The 25,615-nt window shown below is 49.9% G+C and overlaps 10 protein-coding genes across 10 annotated transcripts; 5 read left to right on the top strand and 5 right to left on the bottom strand.

The window, feature by feature from the left end:
- Nucleotides 1-1,955: 1,955 nt before the first annotated feature.
- On the top strand, nucleotides 1,956-3,862 carry FTJAE_13211 (multidrug resistance 3; the record flags this gene model as incomplete). Its single annotated transcript, XM_037346332.1, has 5 exons — nucleotides 1,956-2,116; nucleotides 2,167-2,462; nucleotides 2,556-2,679; nucleotides 2,732-3,441; nucleotides 3,498-3,862. 5 exons carry the CDS (start codon nucleotides 1,956-1,958, stop codon nucleotides 3,860-3,862), a joined length of 1,656 nt encoding a protein of 551 aa, XP_037199778.1.
- A 322-nt stretch (nucleotides 3,863-4,184) lies between these two features.
- FTJAE_13210 (transport particle subunit trs85-2) lies at nucleotides 4,185-6,885 on the bottom strand (the record flags this gene model as incomplete). Its single annotated transcript, XM_037346331.1, has 2 exons — nucleotides 4,185-6,524; nucleotides 6,799-6,885. The coding sequence occupies 2 exons, from the start codon at nucleotides 6,883-6,885 to the stop codon at nucleotides 4,185-4,187; spliced, it is 2,427 nt and encodes an 808-aa protein (XP_037199777.1).
- Nucleotides 6,886-7,025: 140 nt separating this feature from the next.
- FTJAE_13209 (pre-mrna-splicing factor cwc26) lies at nucleotides 7,026-8,024 on the top strand (the record flags this gene model as incomplete). Its single annotated transcript, XM_037346329.1, has 1 exon — nucleotides 7,026-8,024. One exon carries the CDS (start codon nucleotides 7,026-7,028, stop codon nucleotides 8,022-8,024), a length of 999 nt encoding a protein of 332 aa, XP_037199776.1.
- Nucleotides 8,025-8,261: 237 nt separating this feature from the next.
- Nucleotides 8,262-10,370, bottom strand: FTJAE_13208 (transcription initiation factor TFIIF subunit alpha; the record flags this gene model as incomplete). The annotated part of the gene is made up of 3 exons (XM_037346328.1): nucleotides 8,262-8,476; nucleotides 8,535-8,988; nucleotides 9,042-10,370. The coding sequence occupies 3 exons, from the start codon at nucleotides 10,368-10,370 to the stop codon at nucleotides 8,262-8,264; spliced, it is 1,998 nt and encodes a 665-aa protein (XP_037199775.1).
- Nucleotides 10,371-11,694: 1,324 nt separating this feature from the next.
- Nucleotides 11,695-14,856, top strand: FTJAE_13207 (caffeine-induced death 1 Cid1; the record flags this gene model as incomplete). Its single annotated transcript, XM_037346327.1, has 1 exon — nucleotides 11,695-14,856. The coding sequence occupies one exon, from the start codon at nucleotides 11,695-11,697 to the stop codon at nucleotides 14,854-14,856; it is 3,162 nt and encodes a 1,053-aa protein (XP_037199774.1).
- Nucleotides 14,857-15,089: 233 nt separating this feature from the next.
- Nucleotides 15,090-16,857, bottom strand: FTJAE_13206 (uncharacterized protein; the record flags this gene model as incomplete). The annotated part of the gene is made up of 2 exons (XM_037346326.1): nucleotides 15,090-16,602; nucleotides 16,649-16,857. The coding sequence occupies 2 exons, from the start codon at nucleotides 16,855-16,857 to the stop codon at nucleotides 15,090-15,092; spliced, it is 1,722 nt and encodes a 573-aa protein (XP_037199773.1).
- Nucleotides 16,858-17,405: 548 nt separating this feature from the next.
- Nucleotides 17,406-19,113, top strand: FTJAE_13205 (ribose-phosphate pyrophosphokinase; the record flags this gene model as incomplete). The annotated part of the gene is made up of 3 exons (XM_037346325.1): nucleotides 17,406-17,516; nucleotides 17,657-17,804; nucleotides 17,861-19,113. 3 exons carry the CDS (start codon nucleotides 17,406-17,408, stop codon nucleotides 19,111-19,113), a joined length of 1,512 nt encoding a protein of 503 aa, XP_037199772.1.
- Nucleotides 19,114-19,796: 683 nt separating this feature from the next.
- On the bottom strand, nucleotides 19,797-20,834 carry FTJAE_13204 (oxidoreductase; the record flags this gene model as incomplete). The annotated part of the gene is made up of 5 exons (XM_037346324.1): nucleotides 19,797-19,829; nucleotides 19,894-20,002; nucleotides 20,051-20,106; nucleotides 20,160-20,469; nucleotides 20,527-20,834. The coding sequence occupies 5 exons, from the start codon at nucleotides 20,832-20,834 to the stop codon at nucleotides 19,797-19,799; spliced, it is 816 nt and encodes a 271-aa protein (XP_037199771.1).
- A 1,528-nt stretch (nucleotides 20,835-22,362) lies between these two features.
- Nucleotides 22,363-23,794, top strand: FTJAE_13203 (SNF7; the record flags this gene model as incomplete). Its single annotated transcript, XM_037346323.1, has 2 exons — nucleotides 22,363-22,412; nucleotides 22,474-23,794. 2 exons carry the CDS (start codon nucleotides 22,363-22,365, stop codon nucleotides 23,792-23,794), a joined length of 1,371 nt encoding a protein of 456 aa, XP_037199770.1.
- Nucleotides 23,795-24,092: 298 nt separating this feature from the next.
- On the bottom strand, nucleotides 24,093-25,453 carry FTJAE_13202 (e3 ubiquitin ligase RAD18; the record flags this gene model as incomplete). The annotated part of the gene is made up of 2 exons (XM_037346322.1): nucleotides 24,093-24,901; nucleotides 24,952-25,453. 2 exons carry the CDS (start codon nucleotides 25,451-25,453, stop codon nucleotides 24,093-24,095), a joined length of 1,311 nt encoding a protein of 436 aa, XP_037199769.1.
- Between the last annotated feature and the right edge of the window lie 162 nt (nucleotides 25,454-25,615).

The raw sequence follows: 25,615 nt of genomic DNA, 5'->3' as shown, positions 1-25,615 counted from the left end.
ATTGAGGTCCGATGCTGATGAACGAGAGTGTACGTGACTATGACTATGACTGTCCAGGTTATTATGATGCGATGTGGCACCACGTAGCTTGATCTGTAGAAAGTCAAACAGCGAGCAGACGGACTTTGGATAAACGAGCGTTGCGAGACCCCCGATAAGATGTGAGAGACTGCTGGTAGCAGTAGTATAGATGATACTGATGAAGCTCTCGAGTGGAGTGGAGTGGGTGAAGACGGTGTTGAATAATCGTTGCCTGTTGCTGAGTACCTTAGTGGCCTAGTGATGGATCAACCATTTCCGACCACTCACAGTTCGACGTTGGTCGAAACTGCGCTACGTCACAACTGGGAGTAGCCGTTCAAGTGGGGTACCTAATTCGGTGGTTGAAGCTCGTGAATGGATGGGTTTATCTTTGCCAGACCTGTGTGATGACTTTTGAAGATGTGAAGCACGAGAAAGAAAGAGGACGGGAAGTAGGTCGAGCTGGTGATTTAATGAATTCATTTTACATTTTTAGTTTGTGTTGGCCTGGGGACAGTATCGAAAGTATAACAGGTTCAGCTCAGGACACGAAAGTAAAACAGCCGGGCCAGCCACTCATTGCGTGCAACCAACGTCGATAAGCTTTGTTGTGTGCTCTGGGATCCAATGTTGGTCACTTAGGTACCTACTTTTTAAGCTGAGGGAAGAGAGTAAAAGATATAATTGGTTCAGGTTTACCAAGTCTATACTATATAAATTTACCTACTTACCTATCTAAACCTTTTCTTTTTGTATGCTGGATAGAGCCGTCCCGTCCCACTCGTTTCAATATGGCTGACCCCAGACCTAGCGTCATGAGGTAGTGCAGAATCCCTCAGCAAAGAGATGGAGTGATTGCAAAGACCAGGGCATTACTCCGTAGGATGGAGACGCTTTTCTTTTGAATGGGCCTTATGACATTTGAAGATGAAACGGAATTCCGTTCTGAGATTCACCGTTCGCTCCCAACACTTTACGGTGCAAGATGCTTGATTCGCTGATAAAAACTCCGAGATCGACACATGTAGCCAAACAAGCATTTCTCTGCACGACCAGACTTTCAGATCCTAGCAAACAGCTTTTCTCGATAGGTACGCTAGAGAGCCGTATGTAAGGTAGCTTGCTCCGTACTCAGGAGGTATCTAGCAATTTGCTCTCATTTCTCTTCAAGCTTCGTCAGGATTGGCTTCCATTCTTCGAATTGGTTTCCCATTTACGCCTAGCGCCAGCTTTCAAGATCTTTCAATGGGGATCTAGAGATGACACCTCAGGATCTGCCAATCATTCTTCGAGACCACCTTAAGCGAATGCGAGAGTGGATGCCTCCATCACTCCACTTCAACGTCCTCAAGCTGACTGCTTCACTAAGATATCTTACGTACCTAGGTTAGTAGGTAGGTAGCTCGGACTCGCAGCCGGAAAGTCATGTTGGTCCCCAATTCTCAATTTAGCGATTCCCATAGGATGTCTCGCAAGTCTTTGACCGGGGTCGTTATATGCGAGAGAGAGAGATGCATCATCGTCAGCGGAATGGCTACATACCGATCTCCGGCATCACTTGCTTGCAGCTGTCATACTGGTCATATAAGGGACGGGAACTCCTGATCACCTCGTTTTAGTAGAACCAAAATATCGAGACTGGTCGAGACAAACGAAGCATCAAAACAAGGACCTGCTCATTACTCGTACTTGCTGCTTATTGTTTGGTGATCGTGAGTCCCCACGCGCCAGTGATTCGATTCAGCCAAACCTGCTCGCACTGCAACAATTTCCTCCACATTTTTGGGCTTCCATCAGGATCAAAACTACCTTACCTTACCCAACTCCAACAGTCGACTGACTGCCTTCCTTTATTTCACCGTCTTTTTTGTAATCTTCTTGGAATATATCAGAGGAATCTTGTCGCCCTTCTCATCCCCTTTCACATACTCATCATGGATGCAGGAGTAAATGATATGGATACATGCGCCCGAGACCATGGCAAACCAGAAACAATCTCTGGTTCCCAAACAGACCCATCACTTCCCGCTTCAGACTCCGACGAAACTGAAGTCCCTGTGATCCCACGTGCTCGTTTCTGGGGCCTTTGTGTTGGGTATGTCCCATCATCTCTTGTGATGACCCGCTGCTAACACATACCCCAAGAGTCCTTCTAGGCTTGTTCCTTTCTATGATCGATACCTCTATCGTTGCAACAAGTCTACACAGTATCGGTGTCGACTTTGAGGTCCTCGAGGACGTCAACTGGGTTGCTCTGGCATACACTCTTGCATATCTCGGATGCGCCATCGTCTTCGCTCGTATATCCGACATTGTTGGACGCCGGGATGCCTTTATCGCAGCCTATATAATCTTCTTCATATTTTCTCTTGCCTGTGGTTTTGCACAGAGTATTAACCAACTCATCGCCTTTCGTGCTCTGCAGGGCATCGGAGGCTCAGGTATGCTTTATTGAACCGTCATGTTCGCCAGGTCATTAACTGAGTCAGGACTGTACTCGCTCACGATGATCATGCTGCCTGAAATCAGCCCAGATAACATGAAGCAGCACATAGCGGCTCTGGTAGGTTTGGTCATTACCATGTCAGGTGTCCTTGGTCCTGTTCTGGGTGGTATCTTGACACACTATGCTTCGTGGAGATGGGTGTTTTGGATCAAGTATTGCGCCTCCTTGAGATATATCCTTTATCATGTAGCTAACAACTTGCAGCGGCCCTGTTGGTTTCGTGTCTCTGGTCATATTTATCTTGACTTGGCCCAGATCGGAATACCTACCATCACAAGAGCGACGTGCTTGGAAAGAACTTGATTTTGTTGGGTCCCTCCTTGTTATTGCATCTGCAGTTTTGGTCGTTTTCTCGTTTCAGAATGCCGGCACAGAAAGATCTAACGATGGATGGAAAACTTCCATTTTCATTGCCCCCCTGACATGTGGGCTGTTTGCTTGCGGTCTACTCATTGCGTGGCAGATCTTCATTCAGCGTCGATGGCACGATCGGTTTGCTCCCGCATTCCCAATCAACATCTTTCGCAATAGGATATACTCTACTGCCGTTGCCAACACCCTCCTCAACGGCTTCCCTTATTTGTTGCTAATCTATGCCATCCCCCTACGCTTCCAAGTTGTTAGTGGCAAGTCTGCTCTCATCTCGGGAGTCATGTTGCTTCCCATGTTAGGGACGGCCGCCATTGGCAGCCTTTTAGCAGGCAAAATAAACGCGACGAAGAACTACACTTTTGAGTCATTGGTACTTGGCTCGAGCGTAATGACAATCGGCTGCGGATTGCTCACGTCGCTGTCACATGAGCCCAATGATGCAAAACTTCTTGGCTACATGACATTTTGTGGTCTTGGCTTTGGCTTAACCGTCGCGTCTTCGACAATGCTATCGACGGTAGAGGTACCCATTAGGGACTACGGTATGCATCACAGCTTGGGTCGTGGAAGAAGACTATCGCTAACAATAAATCATCAGCTCCCGCACAGGGTATTCTCTCTCAAGTTCGGCTCTTGGGTGGTAGCTTGGGCATCGCAGCATCATCGGCCTTGCTGAACGAGAAAAGCTCAAAGTATCTTTCGGGCGTTCTTACGGCCTATGAGCAAGCAACAATTGGCGGCTCTAACACACATCTCACTAGTGCACAGTGGTCAGCTGTCCGCTATACCTACGCTGATGCATTTCAGGTAGAGATGAAGATAGCGACAGTAATTGCAGCTTGCTCAGTCATATCCGCATTTGGCGCCTTTCGAAAGGGGCGTCTTTTGATAGCCGAGCAAAGGAAGATAATTGTCAGAGAAGAGGAAGACCGCCGACGTGCACAAACGGCACAGGTTGTGTAGGACAACCTCGGATCATATTTTCAACACAGGATATCACACCACACATAGGGTTGTATCTCGGCGTCACAGTCTTTTGACTCAAGTATTTTCAGGGTCGTATTATAAATCAATAGGGGTCCAGAACTTCTTCTTGCTAAATCTTAATCCCCCCGTCTTCCAATCAAGGGTCATTTTAGCCTGCTAAAGTGACACACCTTATTTCCGCACTTATCACCATGGGGAAGCATGAGCTGCACGCCACTATAGCCGCCACCACAGAAAGAAGAGCTATACAATACATCATATTGAATGGAAGCGTCTGAGTCGTTGGTCGTTGTATTAACTATGTGCCAGCATCCATGCTACCACCTTCCTCCTTCGTTGTATCCCGATACATGTCCACCGCTGCTGTGCTTGGTCTCCTCGGCTTCATGTCATTGAGGGCCTCACTCTCCTCGTCAATATCGTCATCGTCATCCCCCTCGCCGTCGTTGTCTGACGCGTCTGGCGACTCTGCAAGACTGTGCTGCAGTGATGCCATGAAGTCACCTGCTGCCTCAAACTTGGTGATCCCCTCCTTATGGGGCAAAGTCGAGTACATCCTCTGGGCCTCGTCAAGACATCGCCTCGCCTGGATGTGCTTGGACTGCTGAAGCCAGGCATCTGCACTAAGCACGCTCCAAGTTGCTGATTTTCGACGGCGCGAGCCCCAGTGCCAGCTGCCAACCCCCTCCTTCGAACCATAGCAACTAGCGAGTCGTTCCTTTATTAATGCATCACCCACACTGCCAGAGATCTTAGATTCAAGAAGCCTCACGCCCCAGCGCCCTGCATCATCAATATTGGTCCCGCCCCGTAAACGCAGTAGCTCCAAACCCAGGAGCAAGCTTCGCAGCGCTCCGTAGGGGGCACTGCACCGGGTGTTGTAGGAGTAGAACGCAGCCTCCAACATTTGATCTATTGTCTCGGCGCGATTCTTCGATGACATCTGTTGTGGAAGAAGCAAAAGACTTAGCGCAGCCATCTCATTGGCAGCGGCGTGATGTTTCCAGGCCTTGGAATCGCTAAAATCGGATCTCAAAAGATCATACGTTGAATGCGCTAGTTTCCAGTCTCGCAACATAAAGGCGTAGTCTGCCAATTTTCGCATAATAGCCTCAGGAGCTTCTGATCCATAAAACCCAGCAGCATTGTAGTTGTCTCTTGCGTTGCTTGTGCCTGTCGAATTCCTGGAGCTGCCGGTGAACGCCCACTTCCTGGATAAGTTCATAAAACGACCCGTGAGGCCTCTTCGGCGAGAAGCAACTTGGTCATTCCACAATGACACATTTCGTTCCATGGAAGGGATGACAGACATGGTCACCATCTCACGCACAAACGTACGAATGGCAGTAGCATCAGATTCAAATATGTAGCGTGTTGGGTCCTCAAAGTCCTCGTCGTCTTCACTCCTTCGGATATCCTCCAGTTCCTCTTGCGCTGACATCCAGTCGCTGCGAGGAAGCGGGATACTGTCGTCGTCTGTCTCGGCACTCTGGCTGCTTCTCAATCGAAGAAGATGGCAATGGGGTCCCATATTTCGTTTCATTTGTTCAAACAGCCCCATAGATCTTGTTATGTCGTCCTTCTCTTCATCGTGGACTAGCACATAGTATCGAATAAATTCACTGTCTACCCAAGGCGGAAGTTTTCGATTTCCTTCCTTTGTCTCTGTATAGAGTTTCTTTAGCTCTTCAAGGGGATTCGGATTCCGTGAGCTAATGGCAACGACACATGCCACAGGGTGTGAGAAGGTTTCATGGGGTGAAATAGGAAGGCCAGATAGCAACCTTCGCAAGTAAAGAGCGTAATATGGTGATGTCTCTTCTGAGCCCTTGTCTGGGCCCGCGAACAAGCCATGCTGGGGCAGCGCTGCGAACGACTCCTCTGCATAGGACAAATGGCTGTTGACTACGGCTTCCGCGTCCATGAGAAACTGCTTGTCCCTGGATGTGCTCGCTTGGCTGCCATTCTGACCTGGCGAGGATGCAGGATTCCTGAACCCCGAAACTGTGGGATCGGGGTGTTCAATGTTGTCACCGAATCTCGTAAACCTGATAGAGAAGCCTTCTGCGGCTTTGCTCATCCCGTTGCTATCCCTGATCGCAACTTTTCCCGGCACGTCTTCACCAAAGGGCCGAAGTAATTCCCAGAGACCATTTCGAAAGCCCTTCTCGTCCATCAAAGCATCTGTATCATGGGAGGAGTAGATGGAGACATGAGGTACGAATGCTCGGAGGATGAGATTCAACGGTTCGGATCCATCGCCCCCAGTCTCAGGTAATGGGCGGCTTGGTCGGGCATCGAAGACGGTATGGGAAAGAACTCGAGAGGGTGACCCTCGGCCGGCTGGGGATATTGAGCGTGATCCGGGTGGAGAGAGAGTCGAGGCATACAAGGATGCAGCCGACGGGTTGGAGCGACGAAAGGCCAGGTTGGTTTCCGATTGCGATAATGGTAGTGACTCTAATACAGGTGTGGAGTGTCGCGACTTTGTAAGCTTCATAGCAGACGCGGCTGCGGGCAACGCCTGGAGCGGTTCCGTCGGCGGAGCTGCATTCTCAACAGATTGTGGCATGAATGCGATGGCGAGCAGCGGCTGGCGGCGGTGATGATGTCGGACGGGGTGGTAATCGTAGGGTTCCTATTCGTAGGATGTAGGTATAATATAGGACCGGGCTTCGGAGGGGATTATGAGACGTAAGAAGATGAGGGTGATCGGCGAATAGTATAGGCCACAACTCGGCTCGGCATGATCCTGTCACTGAAGCAAATGGGACATTAGGTGAATATAGGTATTTCGTAGGTGGTAAACCAACGCCTTGGAACTTTGAGGAACTTTGATCTTAGATTAGCAACAAAGGTTGGGCGACCATGTGGAAACTCGGGATACGATGGACGGCGGTACGTATCCTTACCTCATGGTGGATGAGGTGCGCCCAGAGTTGACCGGGACAGCCAGGGACAGCGGATAACGGAACGTTAGGTTGAGCTCTCCACTCCATTGTACATAATTGCTCTACCGGGGCGAGAGCCGCAACATGGGATAGCTGCATATCTGTACAGGAACATTCGAGGTTCCCAACCCTGAAGACAATTCCTGTCACTCTACCTTCAACGCAGCCCTCATCGCATCAAAAACAACATGCCTTCAGATTTATCAGCATATCTCGCTTCCAAGTACCTGGTCGCCGACCCAAAACCAGCGAAGAAACGGAAGCGCAAGCGCGGCGCTGACGCCAACAACGGCCTTCTCATTACAGACGATGACGATTCAGGCTGGGGCAATACCAATACGCAGCAGGATGACGAGGGAATAGATGCTCCTGTGACAGTTTCGGGGCGATCTGCTGAGTTTCGGAGAACCAAAAAGAGCAATTGGAAGTCAGTTGGAGGCGACGCGACATCAAAAGATGATTCGGCTGCGGCTGCAGACGCGATTCTGGCATCAGCAGCAGCGGAGCAAACCGCAGCTCGCGATGAAGACGAGGACATGCCCATCATTGAAGATGACGGATCAGCTGTGAAGATGAGCGATGGAACACATGCAGGACTGCAAAGCGCAGCAACTGTTTCAGCGCAACTTAAACGGCGGCAAAAAGAAGAGCGCGAAGAGTTCGAACGGCATCGTATATCAAAGGAGGAAGAAACAATATATCGAGACGCGACAGGCCGAAGAATCGACATATCGATGAAGCGCGCCGAAGCACGACGTGCCGCGGCTGAGGCCGCTGCTGAAGCAGAGGAAAAGGAACGCCTGGCCAAAGAAGCTCTCAAAGGTGACATACAGCTTGAGGAGGCTCGTAAGCGCCGGGAGAAGTTACAAGATGCCAAGCTTATGTCATTCGCGCGTACAGCCGATGACGAAGAAATGAACCAGGAACTGAAAGAACAGGAGCGCTGGAACGATCCTATGATGCAGTTCATGACTGAGAAGAAGCAAACTGGCACAGGACAGAGTAAAAAGTCAAAACGCAAGCCAGTTTACGCTGGCGCAGCGCCGCCAAATCGGTACGCAATCAAACCAGGCTATCGCTGGGATGGTGTCGATCGCGGCAATGGCTTTGAAGCCGAGAGGTTCAAGGCACTTAACCGTAGAGAACGGAACAAGGGACTTGAGTACTCTTGGCAAATGGATAAATGAAAGGGTAGAGTTTGTTTGATGCAGATATTCTATTATATACCCATTTTAAGCGCTAAAATAATTGACCTTATCCTCCATACCTAAGTAATGATCTGAATGTCAAGATGTATACTGTTGTTGGATTCCGAAAACACGTCTGGTTCAGTGTGCGTTAACAAAGAAGTCGCAAGGCAAATGAAACTCCAGAGGAGAAGAAAAAAGAGACGATATTGCCGCCCTGACCGGGTATCTATTCTTTTACGATCTTCGGCGAAGTCGTTTGTCAGGTCCATAGTCACAAAGCTTCTTGACGAGCTGAATCCACTCATTCTTAGACATCTGCCCTGGTCTGTCACCTAGGCGGTGGTTGAAGAGCTTGATCAACTCGTTAACCGTGATGCCTTCGGCGGGGATCTTGTCGAGAATTTCAGATGGTTCGACAGCTGAAGTTCCAGGTGAGCCAGGAGAAGCAGCTGCAATACAATATTAGTTATAATTCTTGTCTGGAAATCAGTCCAAAGAAAGACTTACCACCCTGGGTTGGGTTGGGGCTGCCCGCTCTGGATGCCGAAGGAGTGCCCCGAGCACTGCTACTAACCAACTTCAACTTCTTCCTCTTGGGTGCAGCTCCATCTGACATCTCGCCAGCAGTTGCCTCTCCATCACTACCAGATCCAGCAGCCGTGGGTCGACGAGCGGCTCCACCTTGGACAAGAGGAGTGCCAGACCTGCTTCCCGTGGCAGATGGGACGCTCTTCTTAAGCTTTTTGCGTGAAGATTCGTTTCCGCTCGACTCGGACAGTGCTGGCGAGCCGGCTCGCTTGAGAGACTTGCTCTTCTTAGAGCCTTCAGGCTTCTTCCCAGAGGGAGTATTGGTGCCCTTGGATCCGGAACCGCTCTGATTCTTGTCGTCCTTGTTGACGTCCTTCTTCTCGTCATCTTTCTTGTCTTCCTCTTCTTCCTCGTCGGACGAGTTGTCATCAGACTGGAAATATCGGTTAGCATTGTTTTGACCCAAGCTGATAAAAAGGACCTTACCGAGCTGCTCCATGGATTCTCTTCTGAGTCGTCGCTTTCGTAGATATCCTCTCGATCTCTCTTGATCAATGCCTTCTTGGTGGCTTTGCCGAGCTTCTGTCGTAGGATCTCTTCTTGGAGTTGTTCATCTAGTTCCTTGTCCACTTCTTGCTCATCACCTTCTCCAAATAAGTTGGCACCGAGTTGTTCCCGACGAATACGGTCCTTGGAGTCCTTTGTGTCTTCGTCGTCATTCCTTTCAAACATTGGAGCCTCATCATCATCTTGAAATTCATCGCCCGACATATCAATTTCATCATGCTCCAGTTTCTCTGACCTCGAGGCAGCCTTGAACGTGGCACTTTCAGTCTTGACCATCGGGCCGCTTCCGTAGAACATTTTTCTTGTGGCCTCCAGATCCTTTCGCCCAGCTTTCTTCTCTTCATCTCTCATGACCCAACGGCCCACATCCACCTTCTTACTCATGAAGGCCTCAACCTCATCAATGTCGTAAGTCTGGAAGGGCGGCTTGGACGTGAATTTGTACCACTTCTCCAGTGGAATCATGCGGAAAACAGACACATCAATCATGAAAGCCACGTTAGATCCAGAAAGTGTGTCCACAAAGTTACCGACCCAAACATTCTTGCCCTCTGCATCTTCAAGGTGCCATGGAAGAGCTTCCTCGTATCGCAGGTCGGATGCCTTCTTAGCAGTTTCAGTCTTGGGGGCCCGGTTAAACGTTGTTTTCTCCTCTTTTTGCTTCTTCGGTCGCTTGGGATTGGGATCTTTGGCCACGGGCGCAATCTTGGCCTGGTCAATGGCGCGCTGAGCCTCCCGTTCAGCTTTCCTCTGCGCCTGTCTTTCCACCTCATCCTCGTCGGCCTGAGGCGCTTCAGGTGCTTCGGCCTTGACAGCCCTTCCCGGAGGGGGTTGGCGAGCATCTCGTCGGTGCAATGTTACGGGTCGTGCGAAGTCGTCCTGGTCGGTTGGATCGATGGATTTTCCTCCTGCTTTAGATTGAGTAAACTTCATCATGTGGTATCGAATACCATCGAGAAGATCCTTCTTCGTTGTCATAATTGGGATGTCAGTGCACCCAGGTGGCGGTGGCTCTGACCAGCCACCATTTTGACGTCGAATCTCTTCAATGTTTGGCTTTGTTCCATTTGGCCTACCCGAAACAGGTTGCGCTGTCGGCCTGGGTGGTGGTCTTCGAGAAACAAGGGGATTTGCCTTGGGATTCTTACGCAATGGCCGAAGGGGGTTTGGCTTCTGTTTCTTCGGGGCACCATTTGGGTACCCAGGCGCGTTAGCGGCCGGATTGCCTGGGGGAGGCGGCGCGCTCATGTTGATGAAGAGGTTGCGCAATCGTGAAAGAAATCCCGGAAATGCTCTGACAACAACAGGTCACAGCCTGTAGCCTAGCTCTGCGCAAAGCGCGATGCAGACTGAATCAACGCGCGTACCTGAAGAAGTTCGTTACTTAAAGTGATGGAAGGTTGGTGCTGTTTGTTTTATCAATACAGGAAAAGACTGGTTTTGCCAGGCGAGAGCGCAAAGGAGCTTTTATGCCCGGACAAAGATGATGCTGAATGCAGGGACAAAGGTCCTGAGTAAGATAACTAGTGCGCCTACCTTACCTTACTTATGACGATGACAAAGGCTCTGAAGTATGGTTGAAGCCACATGTGGCTGTGCACTCCCCAATTTGCTTCCAGTTGCCAGTGTTCCCGAGCCTTACAACCTTTATTAAACTAAGGTACTGGCATTAGGTATATGTTAGACCACAGGTTGTGTCTATTTGAGTTTAGCCCAGACAAAGTATCCCATGGAAAATAATGTTAAATGAATACCCTGGTCCTGAAGCGAAAAGGTCATATGTAGAGCTTTCCTATAAGTCTACTGTTTCTTGATCGAGTGGGAATAGCGCATGGTTCAAGGACAAAGAGAATAGGTACAATTAGGTCCTACTTTTATCTACCACAGGAGTTTTATTCGATACACTGTGTCGACATGCGAATACTATCATTTGTAATAACTTACCGGGCTCTCAGAAGTACCTTATGGAGATGTTAATCTTGGTATGACAGATAGGTATAGTGGCTTGTCGTTTTACACACGAACCTAGTAGTTTGCACAGTAAGTAATACTGAACACGACACTGTAGTACGCTATGAATGCATCTGGCAAACAGTGAACTCTCACCAGCTCCAACCACGCTCAGCACATTTCAACGTCACACCTGTACGACCTGATTGCCGCAGTCACGGACTCCAAACGAACAACAATGCACCCAATCCATTGTTCTCTCTAGTCTCCCATTTCTTCCGTTCTTTGTTCATCTTTCCACTCCGTGTTGGTAGGTCGAGGCCAAAACCTCTACACTTCTTTGCCTCCACTGCCAGGACCCCTCCCTTCACCAGTTGAAAGAAAGCGCAGAACCGAATTGAGGTTGTTGCATGCATCAAGTCCACCGCGCTGGGTTTTATGCGCCTTATCACTCAAAAAAGTGTTCTTTACAGAAGCGAACGTTGGAATAGTATTCGCTGAGCGGAATGCAACTATTCATACCCTGGTCGACATTCTTACAACAAAGAGTACTATCTCAAGGAGCCTAGCGGCAAGGCCAATTTCTATTGCTCTATCGCATAGTGTTTTTCTCGAGTCACAAATGGTTCCTCATCGGCGTGAGCCTCAAGTGGAGGCCCCTGGTGACTCCCAAGCAGGTCTTGAAAATCACTTGCGCAATCTGATCATCTCCAATGGCCCACCATTACACGATTCTGTGCCCAGGGCGTCTCTACAATCTGTTCCTACATCTCACAGCGACTTAGCCAACAGGAATACCGCTGTTGAAACGTCCGACACTGCCCCCCATCAATCCAGGCCCGGACGAAAGCGGCTAAACCAGGCACAAAGACGCCAAATGAGCTCTCAACTCTCCATATCTATCGATCCTCGGGCCCAGCAACCTCCCCCAGATAGAGCTTACCAAAGTCCGACATCTCAATACTCTCGCCCCTCTCAGCCTTATCAACGCCATACGCATACTGACTCTCAGCCATGGGGAGCACCCAGCGGAAATCGTCAAAGTGGCTCGTTTTCCCATCGCCACGGGAATAGCCCTCAGCAATCTAGGTATCGAGGCTATGATAATCCTCCTCCCCCCTCCCGTGGCCGCCCTAACTCTATGCCTCCCCAATCGAATTGGGGTTCTGGTTACTTGTACAACGCCAGACGCGCAGTTCAGTTTCATCCTGAGGAAATTGCAGCTCAGGATGCCCTACTTGACCAGCTTTGTTTTCAAGTTATTTCCAATTCTGAAATCGAAAGATCGGAAATAGCAGAAAAGGAGGAATTCCGTTGCAGGATTGAATCCATTAGTCGAGAGGTCATTGCCAGCTATGAGAAGGAGGAAAGGCCAGATACAGACTTTCAACCCCTCACAGTTCAGCTGAAATGCTTTGGGAGTCTGTCTTCAGGCTTCGCAACCAAGGCTTCAGACATGGATCTTGGTCTTCTTTCACCAATGTCTGCATCCCAGCCTGATGCTCCCGGGTCTCCTATACCGCGTCTCCTAGAGAAGGCTTTCTTGGAAGCTGGTCTAGGAGCGAGGCTTCTGACCCGAACTAGAGTCCCCATCATCAAGCTTTGCCAGTCTCCACCGGAAAAGCTTCGGCAAGGACTTCTCGAGGAGAGATTTCGATGGGAGAATGGCCTTGATGAAGCTCAGGAAGATGATGAAAATGATCCACAAGCAGCAAACAGTGAGCATGGTAGTCAGCAAGACCACATTGCAGGCATTCAAAGCAGTTCCACAACCGTCATTGAGCCCGTATCACTGGATCTCATCCAAGACGGCACGAAAGCAATCGAACTTAAGCAAAGCCTCAAAAGCTCTCTCTCCTCGTACTATGGTTTAGCCAAGCGGGTTCTTCGTAGAGCCGGTGGCCGTGATGCTACCATCTCTAATTATCGCGTACTCTCCAATGAAGATTGGGTTATATTGAACAGGGTGAGCGAGGCCTTCATCAGCGGTCTTGCGGATACTCGTCTTCGTGATCGCCTGTCCAAGTACCCGTCTCTCTCCTTTGTGCAAGATGCAGAGAGTCCCGCCAAACGATCTTTACTTGGGGTATACACACAGGTCGAAGGCGAACATATTCGCCAGCGCTGGGAGGAGAGTGGTGTCGAAGAGCGTAACCCCGCTTCTCAATCGTTGACTGGGCAGGCCTTGAAAGTATGGGAGGACGCTCAATACAGAGAGAACTTTGGTACCGATCCCATCTTTTTCACTAAAGAACTTCAATTGGCCCTTGACAAGCTTAAAAGAGCCCCTTCCGTGCAATTCGTGGTTTTGGAACAGGGTCAACATGAGGCGCCTGCGTCGTACTATACGAGAGCACTCTACATTTTTAACGGACTGAAGCCAGCTAATGAACAAGCCATCGCAAAGTGGACGAGTATGCTTGTTACACAATATGTCAGCGGTATACATCAGGAGGAGGTTCGAAAAATGTTGCAGACTTGCATAACCACGTGTTCTGAGTTCCTGTCGCTCAGAGGAGTCGGGCTCTTACACAAATGCATCCATTTAGCATGGGAATTCGAACGAGCATTAGACAAGGATTCGTACGATGAGTCTGTCCTGCAGGATGTTAAAGACTATATCGCCCTACTGCGGTCACCATTACAACAAAATGACCCCCTGAGGCTTGGCGACGATTTCTTCATTCCCCTCACAACAACAACAACGGTAGACCTTGTGGCGAGGATCAGACACCTTCCAGACCCTCACAAGATGGCTCCGAACCAGCCACGTGATCGATACAGAGACCATTTAGAGTTTCCCAAGACAGGCGCAGGTGTGCAATGTGACATCAACTTCTCTGCCCACTTGGCTCTTCATAATACATCCCTCCTACGATGTTACTCTCACACCGATCCGCGCGTCCGACCCATGGTTTTATTCGTCAAGCATTGGGCGAAGACCCGTGGGATCAACTCGGGATATCGTGGGACCCTTAGCAGCTATGGCTACGTTCTGATGGTCCTTCACTATCTAGTCAACGTCGCTGAGCCCTTTGTCAGTCCAAACCTCCAGCAGCTCGCTCCTCCTCCACCCCCGGGGCTCTCGCCTGTCGAATTCGAGAATATGGTTATGTGCCGTGGCCATAACGTTCAGTTTTGGCGTAACGAGGAAGAAATCCTGGAGCTGGCACGTGCAAACCAGCTAAATGGTAACAAAGATACTATTGGCCACCTCCTGCGTGGCTTCTTCGAGTATTATGCCCATAGCAGCATGCTCAGCACTTCCACGGGCAGAGGATTTGACTGGGGAAGAGATGTGCTCAGTTTGCGGACGCCAGGTGGTTTGCAGACAAAGCAAGACAAGGGCTGGACTGGCGCCAAAACAGTCATCGAGGCTCAAAATGTCGGGCCTCATCCGCCGCCTCCGCCCAACCAAGCGCCTTCCACGGCAGTACATCCTAAAGAGAATGATGTCAAGGATACAGGAGCACAGTCCAAGCAAGGCACGCAAGGCAGCGTCACAGGTAAGAATGGAGAATTCAAGGAAGTCCGTCACCGCTATCTCTTTGCTATCGAGGACCCTTTCGAGCTGGATCACAACGTTGCTCGAACTGTCACGCATAACGGCATTGTGTCAATCCGCGATGAGTTCCGTCGGGCGTGGAAGATTATCAAGTCGGCTGGCAATGGTAGCCCTCAGGAAAGCTTACTCCGGGATGTGACTGATGTAGAGGAGGAAGTCAGTCCTTTATCTCGCCTTCTAGATGAGATTCATGGAGCGGGTCGATGCCGGAACACTTGATTGTATAATAGTGATGTCGAAACGATGTACGAAGTTACGGACGGGTTAGGGTCAGGATCGGTGCTGGCGCAACGAGACGTAATCGTGTGGCTCAATCTTTGAGTCTTTGATAATGGCAAGGCTTAGTGGAACTTATCGTCGGTTCGATAATCACCATGTAACAAGTTGCACAAGAGGAATGGACTTCTTTTGATCTTGGTATCAGTATGCATTGTGATTTGTGATGCTCAACTTCATTGAGACAGCACGTCAAAGAAGTTTCTAGACGAAGACTTGGCAGAGTTGTTCTGCCTTTTGGGGGCATCATCTTTACCCACCCTCCGTTTTTTCTTGTCTTTGGCACTTCTTTTTGGCACTGGGTTGATACTTGCATTTGGTAATGGCACAAGCCTAGAAATTGTCTTGTAAATCTGGCCCTCATTGCTTCTCTGCAGAAACACAAGAGTACTCTCCACATCAGGAAACTCCGCCAGAGGTGGTAATGACAACAGCATGTCGTTTAGTTCTGGTAGGGTTCTTTGAAGCTGTCCAAGTGAGATGACTTGCTTCAAGAGTCGAAACGAGTAAAAAGCGGCTTGAAGATGAGCAACAAAGTGAAGAGTATCCCAAGTAATTTTCCTTAGATTTGGGGCTTGTAAACTCTCTTCCAAAATCTGCAGTGAATGTGAACGCTTGCCAACTTCATGACTATATCGTATATCAAGAGTCAGGCACAGGATGTACCAAGCCCAAGTGATGTCGACTTGCGATCCTGCTCTGATCATGGTCATTAGTCTGGCCAACCCTTGAGACCAAGCTTTCGCTTCTTTGTGGGGCAGCAAAGGGACCTGTCGCCCTTTTTGCGCCAGAGTGTTGACTCTCCGGTACTCCTGAACAGTTGTTAAAACACCGGGAATGATCCATCTAGCTACTGTGTAAGCCAACTGTCGAATCGGCGTGCTCTGTTCCCAGGCACTTCCCCGCGAGGGACTCTCTAGCAGAATGGGAAGAAACATCTTGGGGTCGCTCGCAGTGGGCATGTGGCCACTCAGGGGTCCCAGTTGCAATATCATCTCCGATATTCTGGGGTCTAGTGAGCCGATTTCTATTACTTTTCCGGATGTTGAGGTGGGAATTGGTGCAACTGCATGGTCTAGATACTCGTGACAGAACTCAGTGTAACCCGTTTGGTCGGTGATTGGTTGTGCACACTCCTGCAAGAGTTGTGGAAGTGTCGAATGGGCAGACCGTTTTCGTTCGTAAGCAAATCGGCACATCTCAGCAGAAGACGCAAGCTTGAGTTTCTCACGGATGTGGGAGGGACTAAAGCTTGCGCATGCGAGATTGGACTGATCATCAAGATAAATGTCGCGAAGAAAGACGACACTTCCCTTGCCAAGATCATGGACTAAAAGATCCGAGTCGGAGGTGAGAACCGTCCCGCCCGATTGCGACAGATGCTGTGTGCAGTATGCATCTGCCTCACCCGGAACAAGAATTACTATCTTGGTGTAGCGCGGAGAAGACCTCAAGGCATCAATGATAGCAGGGACATGAAAACTGGGTGGCAATGCCGATTTTCGTGGTGGCTTAACTGCAGAGAAGAGAACTGGAGCATCATCATTGGCAGCCGAGAAGTACGACGGGAAGAAACCATTGGTTTCAGATGAATGTGAGGCCTTCAATTGATTGAGACTTTTGATCATGCGCTCCATGCGAACGGGTTCTTTTCCTTTGGGGAGGAATCCGTCAAAATATATGGCGTCGCTGTCATGGTCAGTCTTATCCAAACAACAGAGGACACAGCACTTACACGTCCACACCACGCCGAGTGAGTTCATCCAACCATGCTACAGCGGTCTCGCCGAGAAGTTTGTATGACGGCTGAGGAACACCATGTCTGTTGCAGATGTACAGAACATGATACGCTAATGCTGGCCCATCGATGACTACGTGTTCATCGTTAAGGCGACCATGAACAACGTAGGGCTCTAGGGTAGATATGAGACGAGGAATCCCCATGTTGCGGGGAGGGGTCTGAAGGTTTATGAAGCTCTATCCCATTTCCATGCAGAAAGAAAAGCCCAATTTGTTGTTACTCAAGAGAATAAATAGGTCTTTCTTGGCCCTCAATGTCGTTGTTACTCAGGAATCAATTGCAGAGGTTCCGGGGCTGCTGCTTCGTGGTAAAAGGGACCGGCACCACCTCAGCTTACTTGTAGTACCAAATCAAGCCAGAATTTCAAGGGCCTTGACTGAGAAATAACGAGGCTGTGACGCAGTTTCCGGGATGCCCCGCTCCGTCAATGACTGCGGGAAGATGTACAGTATTGAACACTGTAGACATTCCGGCTTCGGCATGCTTGGTTTGGTGCCAGAATTGGTTTCTGACCCCACCATAAGAGAATCTACAGTAAGGGTCAGCTTTCCGACACACAGTGCAACGAGCCGGGGCAATGAAAAAAAAAAGCTCCAACCTGAACGCGACTTTCCTTCATCCTCGATTTTTCTTTCTTCCTCCATTGTCTTCAAAGCTTCACCCTTCCACGTCGGTCGATGGGCTGCTCAAGATGCGAAATACACTTATCTTCGCAGGCAATTCCTGCCCGGTCCTCACAGGCCAAATCTGCGAGAACCTGGGCATGCATCCTGCCAGCGCTGAGCTTACCCAGTTCTCTAATGTGAGCTTCCCTTGCCCTCGTGCTCGTAGCCATGGTTATCCAACATGACCGTTCTTTGGCCAACCATCACGATCACTCCCTTGCAGGCCCACGTTTGACACTCAAACAAGCTGCGTGCTTTGAGCTAACCAGTGCCCAAGGGTGAAACGAGCGTCAGAATTCTGACAAGCGTCCGAGAGAAGGACGTCTTCGTTGTCCAGTCAGGCAGCCCCAGCATCAATGACTCCATCATGGAGCTTCTCATCATGATCTCGGCCTGCAAAGGCGGTTCTGCTAACAAAGTCACTGGTTCGTGGTTCTCGTCCCCTGCTTGAGACCTCAATCGGCTTACTTGTTACGTCCAGCCGTTCTTCCTTATTTCCCCTACAGCCGCCAGTCAAAGAAGAAGTCGCATAGAGGTGCGATTACTGCTCGCATGCTTGCCAACTTGTTGGGTGTCGCTGGCGTTAAGCACGTTATCACTGTCGACCTTCATGCCTCGCAGATGCAGGGCTTCTTCAAGTGTCCCGTTGACAACCTGCACGCAGAGCCTATTCTTGCCAAGTGGATCCGCCACAACGTGTCTAACTGGCGCGAAGCGGTCGTGGTCTCCAAGAACGCTGGAGGAACCAAGCGAGTGACATCGCTTGCGGATGCTCTCAAGCTCAATTTCGGCATTGTTACTACAGACAGGAAGCGTGTGAGTAACATGACAGCGAGCATGATCATGAGGCACTTCGATCATAATGTTGAGCGTCAACCCACGCCGTTGGAGTCCAACCGACCCATTCCCTACCGTGGACCCCCGGCTTCCGAGCGTGCTGTCGAGTCCGAGGCTACCCCTAGGAGGCAGACCCCCCCCCCTCGCTCTTCGCGAATTGTGACGAACTCACAGGGCTCTCCTACACGGGTTAACAGCTCTGCCCGTTCAGTGACCTCCAACGCTGCCGAGGCTGCGGACCCCAACACTACCCCCCCTGCTGGATCACCCGATGGCTCGGCCGATGGCGAGGCGGATTATGATGACCATAAAGCGTCTGAAGTTACACAGGGCCGTTTGGTCCAAGGTCGTATTGTCGAGGATGATTATCCGTCTCCTGATCGATCTGTTGTTGACGGCAGTGTGGAAGATGATCCAATGACTATGTCTCATGCTTCATCATTCTTCGTCCCTGAGCCTCAATCTCTCGGAGGATCTGGCGACGCTGCAGCCAGCTCTGACGAGGAGGACAACGCATTCGAGGACCCAGGCGCCGAACACCTTATCACTCTAGTTGGCAACGTCAAGAATCGAACCGTTTTCATCGTGGATGATATGATTGACAAGGCTGGCTCTTGGATTGCTGCAGCTGAGACGGTGGTCAAGAAAGGCGGAGCCAAGAAGGTTTACTGCATGGCCACTCATGGTGTTTTTGGCGGCGACAGTCTGGAGCAACTGCAAGCGTGCGAGTGCATCGACCAGATTGTTGTAACCAACAGCTTTCCAATCGATAAGGATAGGGCACGCAGCATCAGCAAGCTCGTGGTTCTTGACCTCTCATTCCTGCTGGCGGAGGCCATTCGACGTAACCACTATGGCGAGGCTCTTTCGCCTCTCTTCCAACATTATGGTGATTAGATAGGACTGCATCGCAATGCTTCCAATCTCACACAATCACCCATTGCTACGCAATCGCGCCTAGCCTGCCTTGGCAGCTAAGTGCTTATCGACACTACTATTTGTGTTTTTATGACTTCTATTTATTTTTAGCGAGGCGTCTGGGGAAAGGACATATTGGTACCCTTTGCTGGACCAATGAATCTTGAGGATGAAAATTCCGACAAAAAAGCAGAGTAGGTGATGAATTATGATTTGTGTTCCTGGTCTTTTGGTTTAGGTTCGTGATGTAATATGATGTGATGTGATAGAGCCCTCGCCTGTTGTCGAAGCTCAGTTATATGCAACCCAGCGGTGCTGTCACTTGTTGACAGCAGGGGCCTGATTCATCCCAGAATGGGTCCTTAACGGAACGTTGGTAGAATAATCTCTCGGCCTTAGAAGGCCTGCAACTTAGAACCAGTCAAGGATTCGTGTCTCTTCGGGGACAAATGAGTTGTGGGCAAGAGAAATTTCCGAACATTTTGTGAATAGGATGCCCTTGTTAGCAGTTTGTATTAAATATTGCTGTTCAAGTCACCATATCTATCTACCTTATCTATAACCAAGATTTTTGTTTAATACAGTTCATACATAGTAATTGTACCATCTGTTCGCTTGAAACTTTGTCATGAGGACTGTTTATCATGTTCACTGTCGACTGACTAAGTCTTTCGGTGCATAATACCAGCACCAGCCTGTGGCCCAGAAGATTAGCCATGTAAAGTTTTCGACTCTCGAGTTTTTGATTCAGTATCTTACCTGGTGACTGGGGAATACTAGCGTGTCAGCAACAACGACGTTTTCTCGGCGAGTTGCGGTAAACACGATGATCTCAGCAATGTCGTCGGGGGTGAGAGGTTCGCATCCGCTGCTCGCAAGTCAGTACCGTGTATTTGACCAGTCCAAGACAACCTACGCATAGACAGCATCGGCCTTTTCCTTGTCGCCATAGAATCGCACCACGGAGAACTCCTATTGAGCAGTGAGCATCTCGTCATGTTGGCTCACACATAGGTTACGCTTACAGTTTCGACCTGGCCGGGATCAATCTCAATAACACGGACACGACTGGCAATGAGTTCCTTTCGCAAGCTGTCAGTGAAGCTGCGAACAGCGGCCTTTGTAGCACAGTAGATGCCACCGCCAGGGTAAGGCTCTCGGCCAGCAATGGAGCCGACGTTGATGATATCACCGTGACCACCGTCTGGTCGGGCGAGGAAGATGGGAAGGATAGCCTGGGTCATGTTGATGAGACCTGTGACGTTTGTTTGGAACATAACATTGATGTCTTCCTCAGCAATTTCAGGGGCACGAGCAACACCCTTGACAAGGCCTCTATTATGTTGTTAGCAACCTTTCTCCGAAGTTGTGCACATATAGACAGGAACTCACGCATTGTTGACAAGCACGTCAATGTTCCTCCACTCCTCGGGCAAGTTGCCGACGATACCCTTAACCTCAGCAGGATTGCTCACATCGAGCTTGAACGGCAGAACCTTGACGCCATCGCCGACCTCCTTCTCGATTTCTTGAGCGAGTTCCTTGAGGGAATCAATACGGCGTGCAGTGAGGATGAGGCGAAGATCATTCTTGGGGGCAGTCCGAGCGAACTCGAGAGCCGTGGAGCGGCCGATGCCGGAGGATGCACCAGTGACAAGAATTGTCTTGCCAGTGAGACGTTTGGCCGCAGCAGAAGCCATTGTACGACGAGTGAAGAGGGGACGAAAGAGGGGAGTGAAGGAGTTTGAGTGTGAGGTTGAGGTTGACAAAGAGACGTTGAGGGTCTTGGATGCGGTAGTGAGCAGGCGACGGGTATTCATTTGTTGACTAATAAGTAAGATGGTGGGGAAGATGGAGATGAGGATGGTGTGATTGGACTTGATAGGAGAGGTTGAAGATTGGGGAGGAGTCAGAGTTGAAATTATGGGAAGGGGTTCAGTTCGGGTATTGGAGATAGTGAATGATGTTATCTAGACTAACTTGGTCCATGTTGGTTACTAACGTGAAGCTCATGAAGATATCTGTCCACTATATGGCAAGGTACTCTCTGACAAAAGAGCACAATGATGAAAGCCGAGTCGAATACTAGGCCTTTCCAAGACCCAATGCCTCCAACGTCCCAAACTACTAAGATATCATCTAGCTACCTTACCTTGGTATGTCATGTTGGAGGAGCGGCCTTTTCTTACCCCGCGATTCGACATGACATGTGCTCTAGTGGGGTCGGGTCGGGTGTTGGAGTTGAGGGGTCCTGAGCAGGGCACAAGTCTACGGATAGGTAGGTAGAATTTGTCCTATCAGAAGCTATCAAAGTCGCTATATTTCTGGTCAAGGTGACGAGAACACCCTATAAGGAGCGTTATCTTAGGTTCTGTAACTAAGGTCCCTTACTCTGTGTCGACCCCCAAAGCTTGACGGGACATGAAGACCTCGGCTTTGAGCTCAAGTACCGCCTCTATCCGGGTGCTTACAGCTTCGAAGATCTAGACGCTACAACTTGGAGGTCTTTCGTCTTCCTGGGTCGTGCCTAGAGTCAGGACTTTTTCACGGCGCTGTCTGTCTAATGAACCTGGTTGCAATCTAACGAAACTGTTTTTGGGTACAGATACGGCGGGGAAAGATATTCTTATTGAAGATAACTTACTTTGTCATTGTATGAAGAGTCGCTGTTAGGAAGCGTTCGATCCCTTGCCGAACTCGGCGTCTCTTTGGGTTGAAGTAGAAGTGAAAGAATGTTCTTTGCAATGCTAATAAAGGGCCATGTGGTTTTCGCAAAGGATTGTATACCTTCCCTTATGCTCTCAAGCACACGACGAAGCAATTTAATACTGTCCGAGTTCTTACCTGTAAGTTGACGGTTGAGATGAACTCATTTAATTGGTTGCCATCCAATATCTACATACCTACACAAGCTACACTAGAAGACTGGACCCCCACTACGGAGCTACCATATCATTGTCCCTGGCGACAGACAGCTAGCACAACCTCCACTGTACTGTACCTCCCTAGCCCACGGGGCGATGCTAATGTATGGACGTACGTGCATGGACTGACTGTATTCACCTCCAAATGTGTCGTCATTCTTCAAAACTTTCTTCAAACATCCATCATTTCGTCTTATGACTTGAACAAAAAACAGCGTTCGAAGGATCCTGACTTTTTATCCCTCTCGGTTTATCTTCTGCGATTCTTATCTGCATACACCGATTCAGCTTGCAAAACAACATCATGGGCGAGCTCGCCGACTACCTCATTAATAACGACCCCAGCTTCAGCAGGTAGCACACCTTCTCCTTCGTATCTCGATAACTGTTGTTTGTTTGTCTAACAAATCTCGAGGTCACGATTAGCAGCCAGATATTCGGATTTTCGATCACAGCGCACTTTGAATCCCGATGGCTACCAGGCAAACATTTCCGCCTGGCGTCAGGCCCTCTCAGATCTTGTCGCCAACGGCAAGATTTCCCACCGCGGATCCAGCCCCGATCACTTCGTCCTCAAACTCGACGACTCCTTACTGCGGTCACTGGAATTCAAGGAATTTGGCCAGCCCCTGGCTATCGGAACTGTAGTGCGCGAAGCCACCGCCGGCCGGGACTTTATCCCACTACAAGATTTCGAGAAGTCGCAACAGAGCATCTATCAGCGCAGCTGGGCAGGTCTACCATGGAGTGTCATGAGTTGGACTTTGCGACAGCTGGGCGTGGTAGACCCTACCAGGGGTGACGATAAGCTGCCCACAGGTCAATATGTCATTGTCAAGAATATGGAAGCTGCTGCGAAGGAGCTGGGCGATCTAATGAGCGGAAAGGTCTCAAGATTCGATCGTGTTTTCAGCAGAGCACAATTTCAAAAAGCATTTTCCGCGGCTCTCGTCAAAGGCCAACATCTGACGGAGTCGGACCTTGATGTTCTACTCAAGTTTTTATCGCGGGACAAGGAAGTCGTCGAATATGATGGGAAAACGATCAGAATTAAGGGTTCTGGGGAGCAGAGCGGTATCACAAAGGAGGACGCTGCGATCGCATCTCTGAAGGAACTCACGGAAAGTCTGAAGCACCAAACCGACCTCCTCAACACACGCATCGATGAACTCTCCCAAACAGCCAAGGATGCCGTCACTAAAAAGAATCGCGTTGCAGCTCTTGCTGCGCTCAAATCCAAAAAGATTGCAGAGACTTCGTTAGCTACTCGCTACGCGACTTTGAACCAATTAGAAGAGGTTTCCGCCAAACTCGAGCAGGCTGCTGACAATGTGCAGCTTGTCAACGTCATGGAGGCTTCTTCTGGTGCGCTGGCGAGCCTCAATGCACAGGTCGGTGGTGCCGAGCGCGTCGATGCAGTTATGGATCGCCTACGGGAGCAGAGCAGCGCGACCGACGAGGTGAGCGCGATTCTGGCCGAATCCACAGGCGAGCCCATCGACGAAACTGCGCTCGACGACGAGCTCGAGGCTATGGAGGCGCAAGAGCGCGAAAAGGAAGAAGAGAAGACGAGGAGCAAGGAGGCCGAGGAACAGAAAGCCCGCGACGAACGGGAGGCAGCCGAGGCGCAAAAGAAGCTCGACGAATTGCCTGATGTACCTGCTGATGGTGAGGAGATCCGACAGAAGGAGCAGACACCGACATCCGAGACTGGAATTGCAAATCTGGCGATATAGGAGACGCCAGGCGAACGGACTGGAAAGAGAACTAAGCTCCATGCAGGCAGGATGGTTCATGCATGTACATGATAATATAGTAGGATATCCCTGGCGTTTTTGGACTTAAGATTGTACAATTGGGGTTTTGGTCATTAGAATCTATACACCAAAGGCACATTTGTTGTGCCATTATAATATCATTAGGTGGTATCTCAATGCATGCCCTTCTATATATACCATTCCAACCATCAGTACGCCGTTCTTCACCGAGTTACGAGTCGCGATCTAAGTTCTCAGGCCAGGGGTTGCCGTGTATTCAGTCTTGGGAGAACCTGTCCCTGCGGGTGTTTGGGGGACGTTGACTCGAATCCCTGTTTCTTTCTCGGTGGCCCTTAGATTGAGAGTGCGATGGTTCAGGCGATGGGCTATCGGAATGCGACGGTCGACCTGGGATTCCTTCAGCCGGTCTTGTTGGAAAAGCCGAGTGTCTTGACACAGCCTGCCAGTCTGCAGAATGGTCTTGCCTTCGATCGCGGGTCTCCTGTGTTATCGTACTTCCGTCCATTTTCGACTCGTTAGCAGCCTCTTCGGCTTTCTTTTTGGCCTCAAGCCTAGTCCTCTTTGCATTTGCAATCAGGTCTTTGAAGGACGAGTCATGTTTAGCTGCCCATGCTGCACCGTCAAAGTCTTTGTCTTTGATGATTGCTGCATTCTGTATAGATCGCCCTGTTGTTGGAGCTCGTCCTCCTTGTGTCCGTTCCCAGACATCGAGATCATGTAACAATTCGTGACGTTTCCTTGGGCGTGCAGCGTCGCAGTTTGAATTCCATATTGTCATCCACTCTTTATGTCGGCGCTCTAGAAGAATTCGAGGGCCCTGATTTGAAATACCAAGATCGGACATCTTTTTTCGCAAAGCTTGGTCCTTGAACATGGAGTAATTTATTGCAGGGAGGCGGTCCGGAGCCTTGGTCTGAGGTCGTTGTTGGTTGAAGCTGGTATTCGAACTACTGCCAGGAGTTCCCCGTGGTCTTTGTACAGGTCCTGTACATGTCTCGAGGTGTTTGAAAACCTGCCATTCTTTCATTCGACTTTCGCAAACTGGGCACGCGACAAGGCCGTCCTCTGGCAATCGTTAAGAAAGAAAAATGCGCCTTTGGGACCGCTGAACTCACCTGGCTCCGGTTGAAAATCCTCATCACCTTCTGAGGCTTGGACAGTCTCGTCCTCTTCAGCGGGAACTGCATATGAGGGGTGGGAGCGAGTGTTGCGCAGTCGCGTGGATGACCGTAGTCGCTTGCCATCTGGTGCATCCCCCGACTCATGATGATCTTGGACTGCCTTTCGTTTCGAGCTTGTCTTATCGGTATTTGCGTTTTGCGCTAGCTCTAGTGTTGCTGGTCTGGCATTGATGAATGCTTGCACAGCGTCTTCCATTGCCCAATTGCTCCGCAACTTGAGCTCTTGCTCTGATGCGCGACACACTGGGCATTTGCCCTCATTGGACAAAGTCCTTCGGATACATAGTGAGCAAAAGGTATGGCAGCAAGTTGTGATCATCGGGGTTTTATAGAAGTCCTTGCATATTTGACATCGTAAAGCGTTTTCGACCACGGCAAGGGCAGTTAGTGGCGTCGTGAGCCAGTCTGTAGAGTCGGGGACATCATGGTTGGCCATGGGGGGCGCAGCAGTGCTAACAGGGGCTAAAACGAATGAGTAGTATGATGCAGAGGGTGAAGACGGCTTCGGGGTCGAAATGGTCTTGATATCCTCACTTGGACTTTGTAAATTTAGGACAAAGATCCTAGACCTAAAATAAAGTGGTCGCGCTGGAGACGC

Source organism: Fusarium tjaetaba (genome assembly GCF_013396195.1).
Source record: "Fusarium tjaetaba strain NRRL 66243 chromosome Unknown NRRL66243_c0000391, whole genome shotgun sequence".
NCBI lineage: Eukaryota > Fungi > Ascomycota > Sordariomycetes > Hypocreales > Nectriaceae > Fusarium > Fusarium tjaetaba.
Note: the sequence above shows the minus strand (reverse complement) of the source record. Positions and strands in the feature narration are given on the sequence as shown.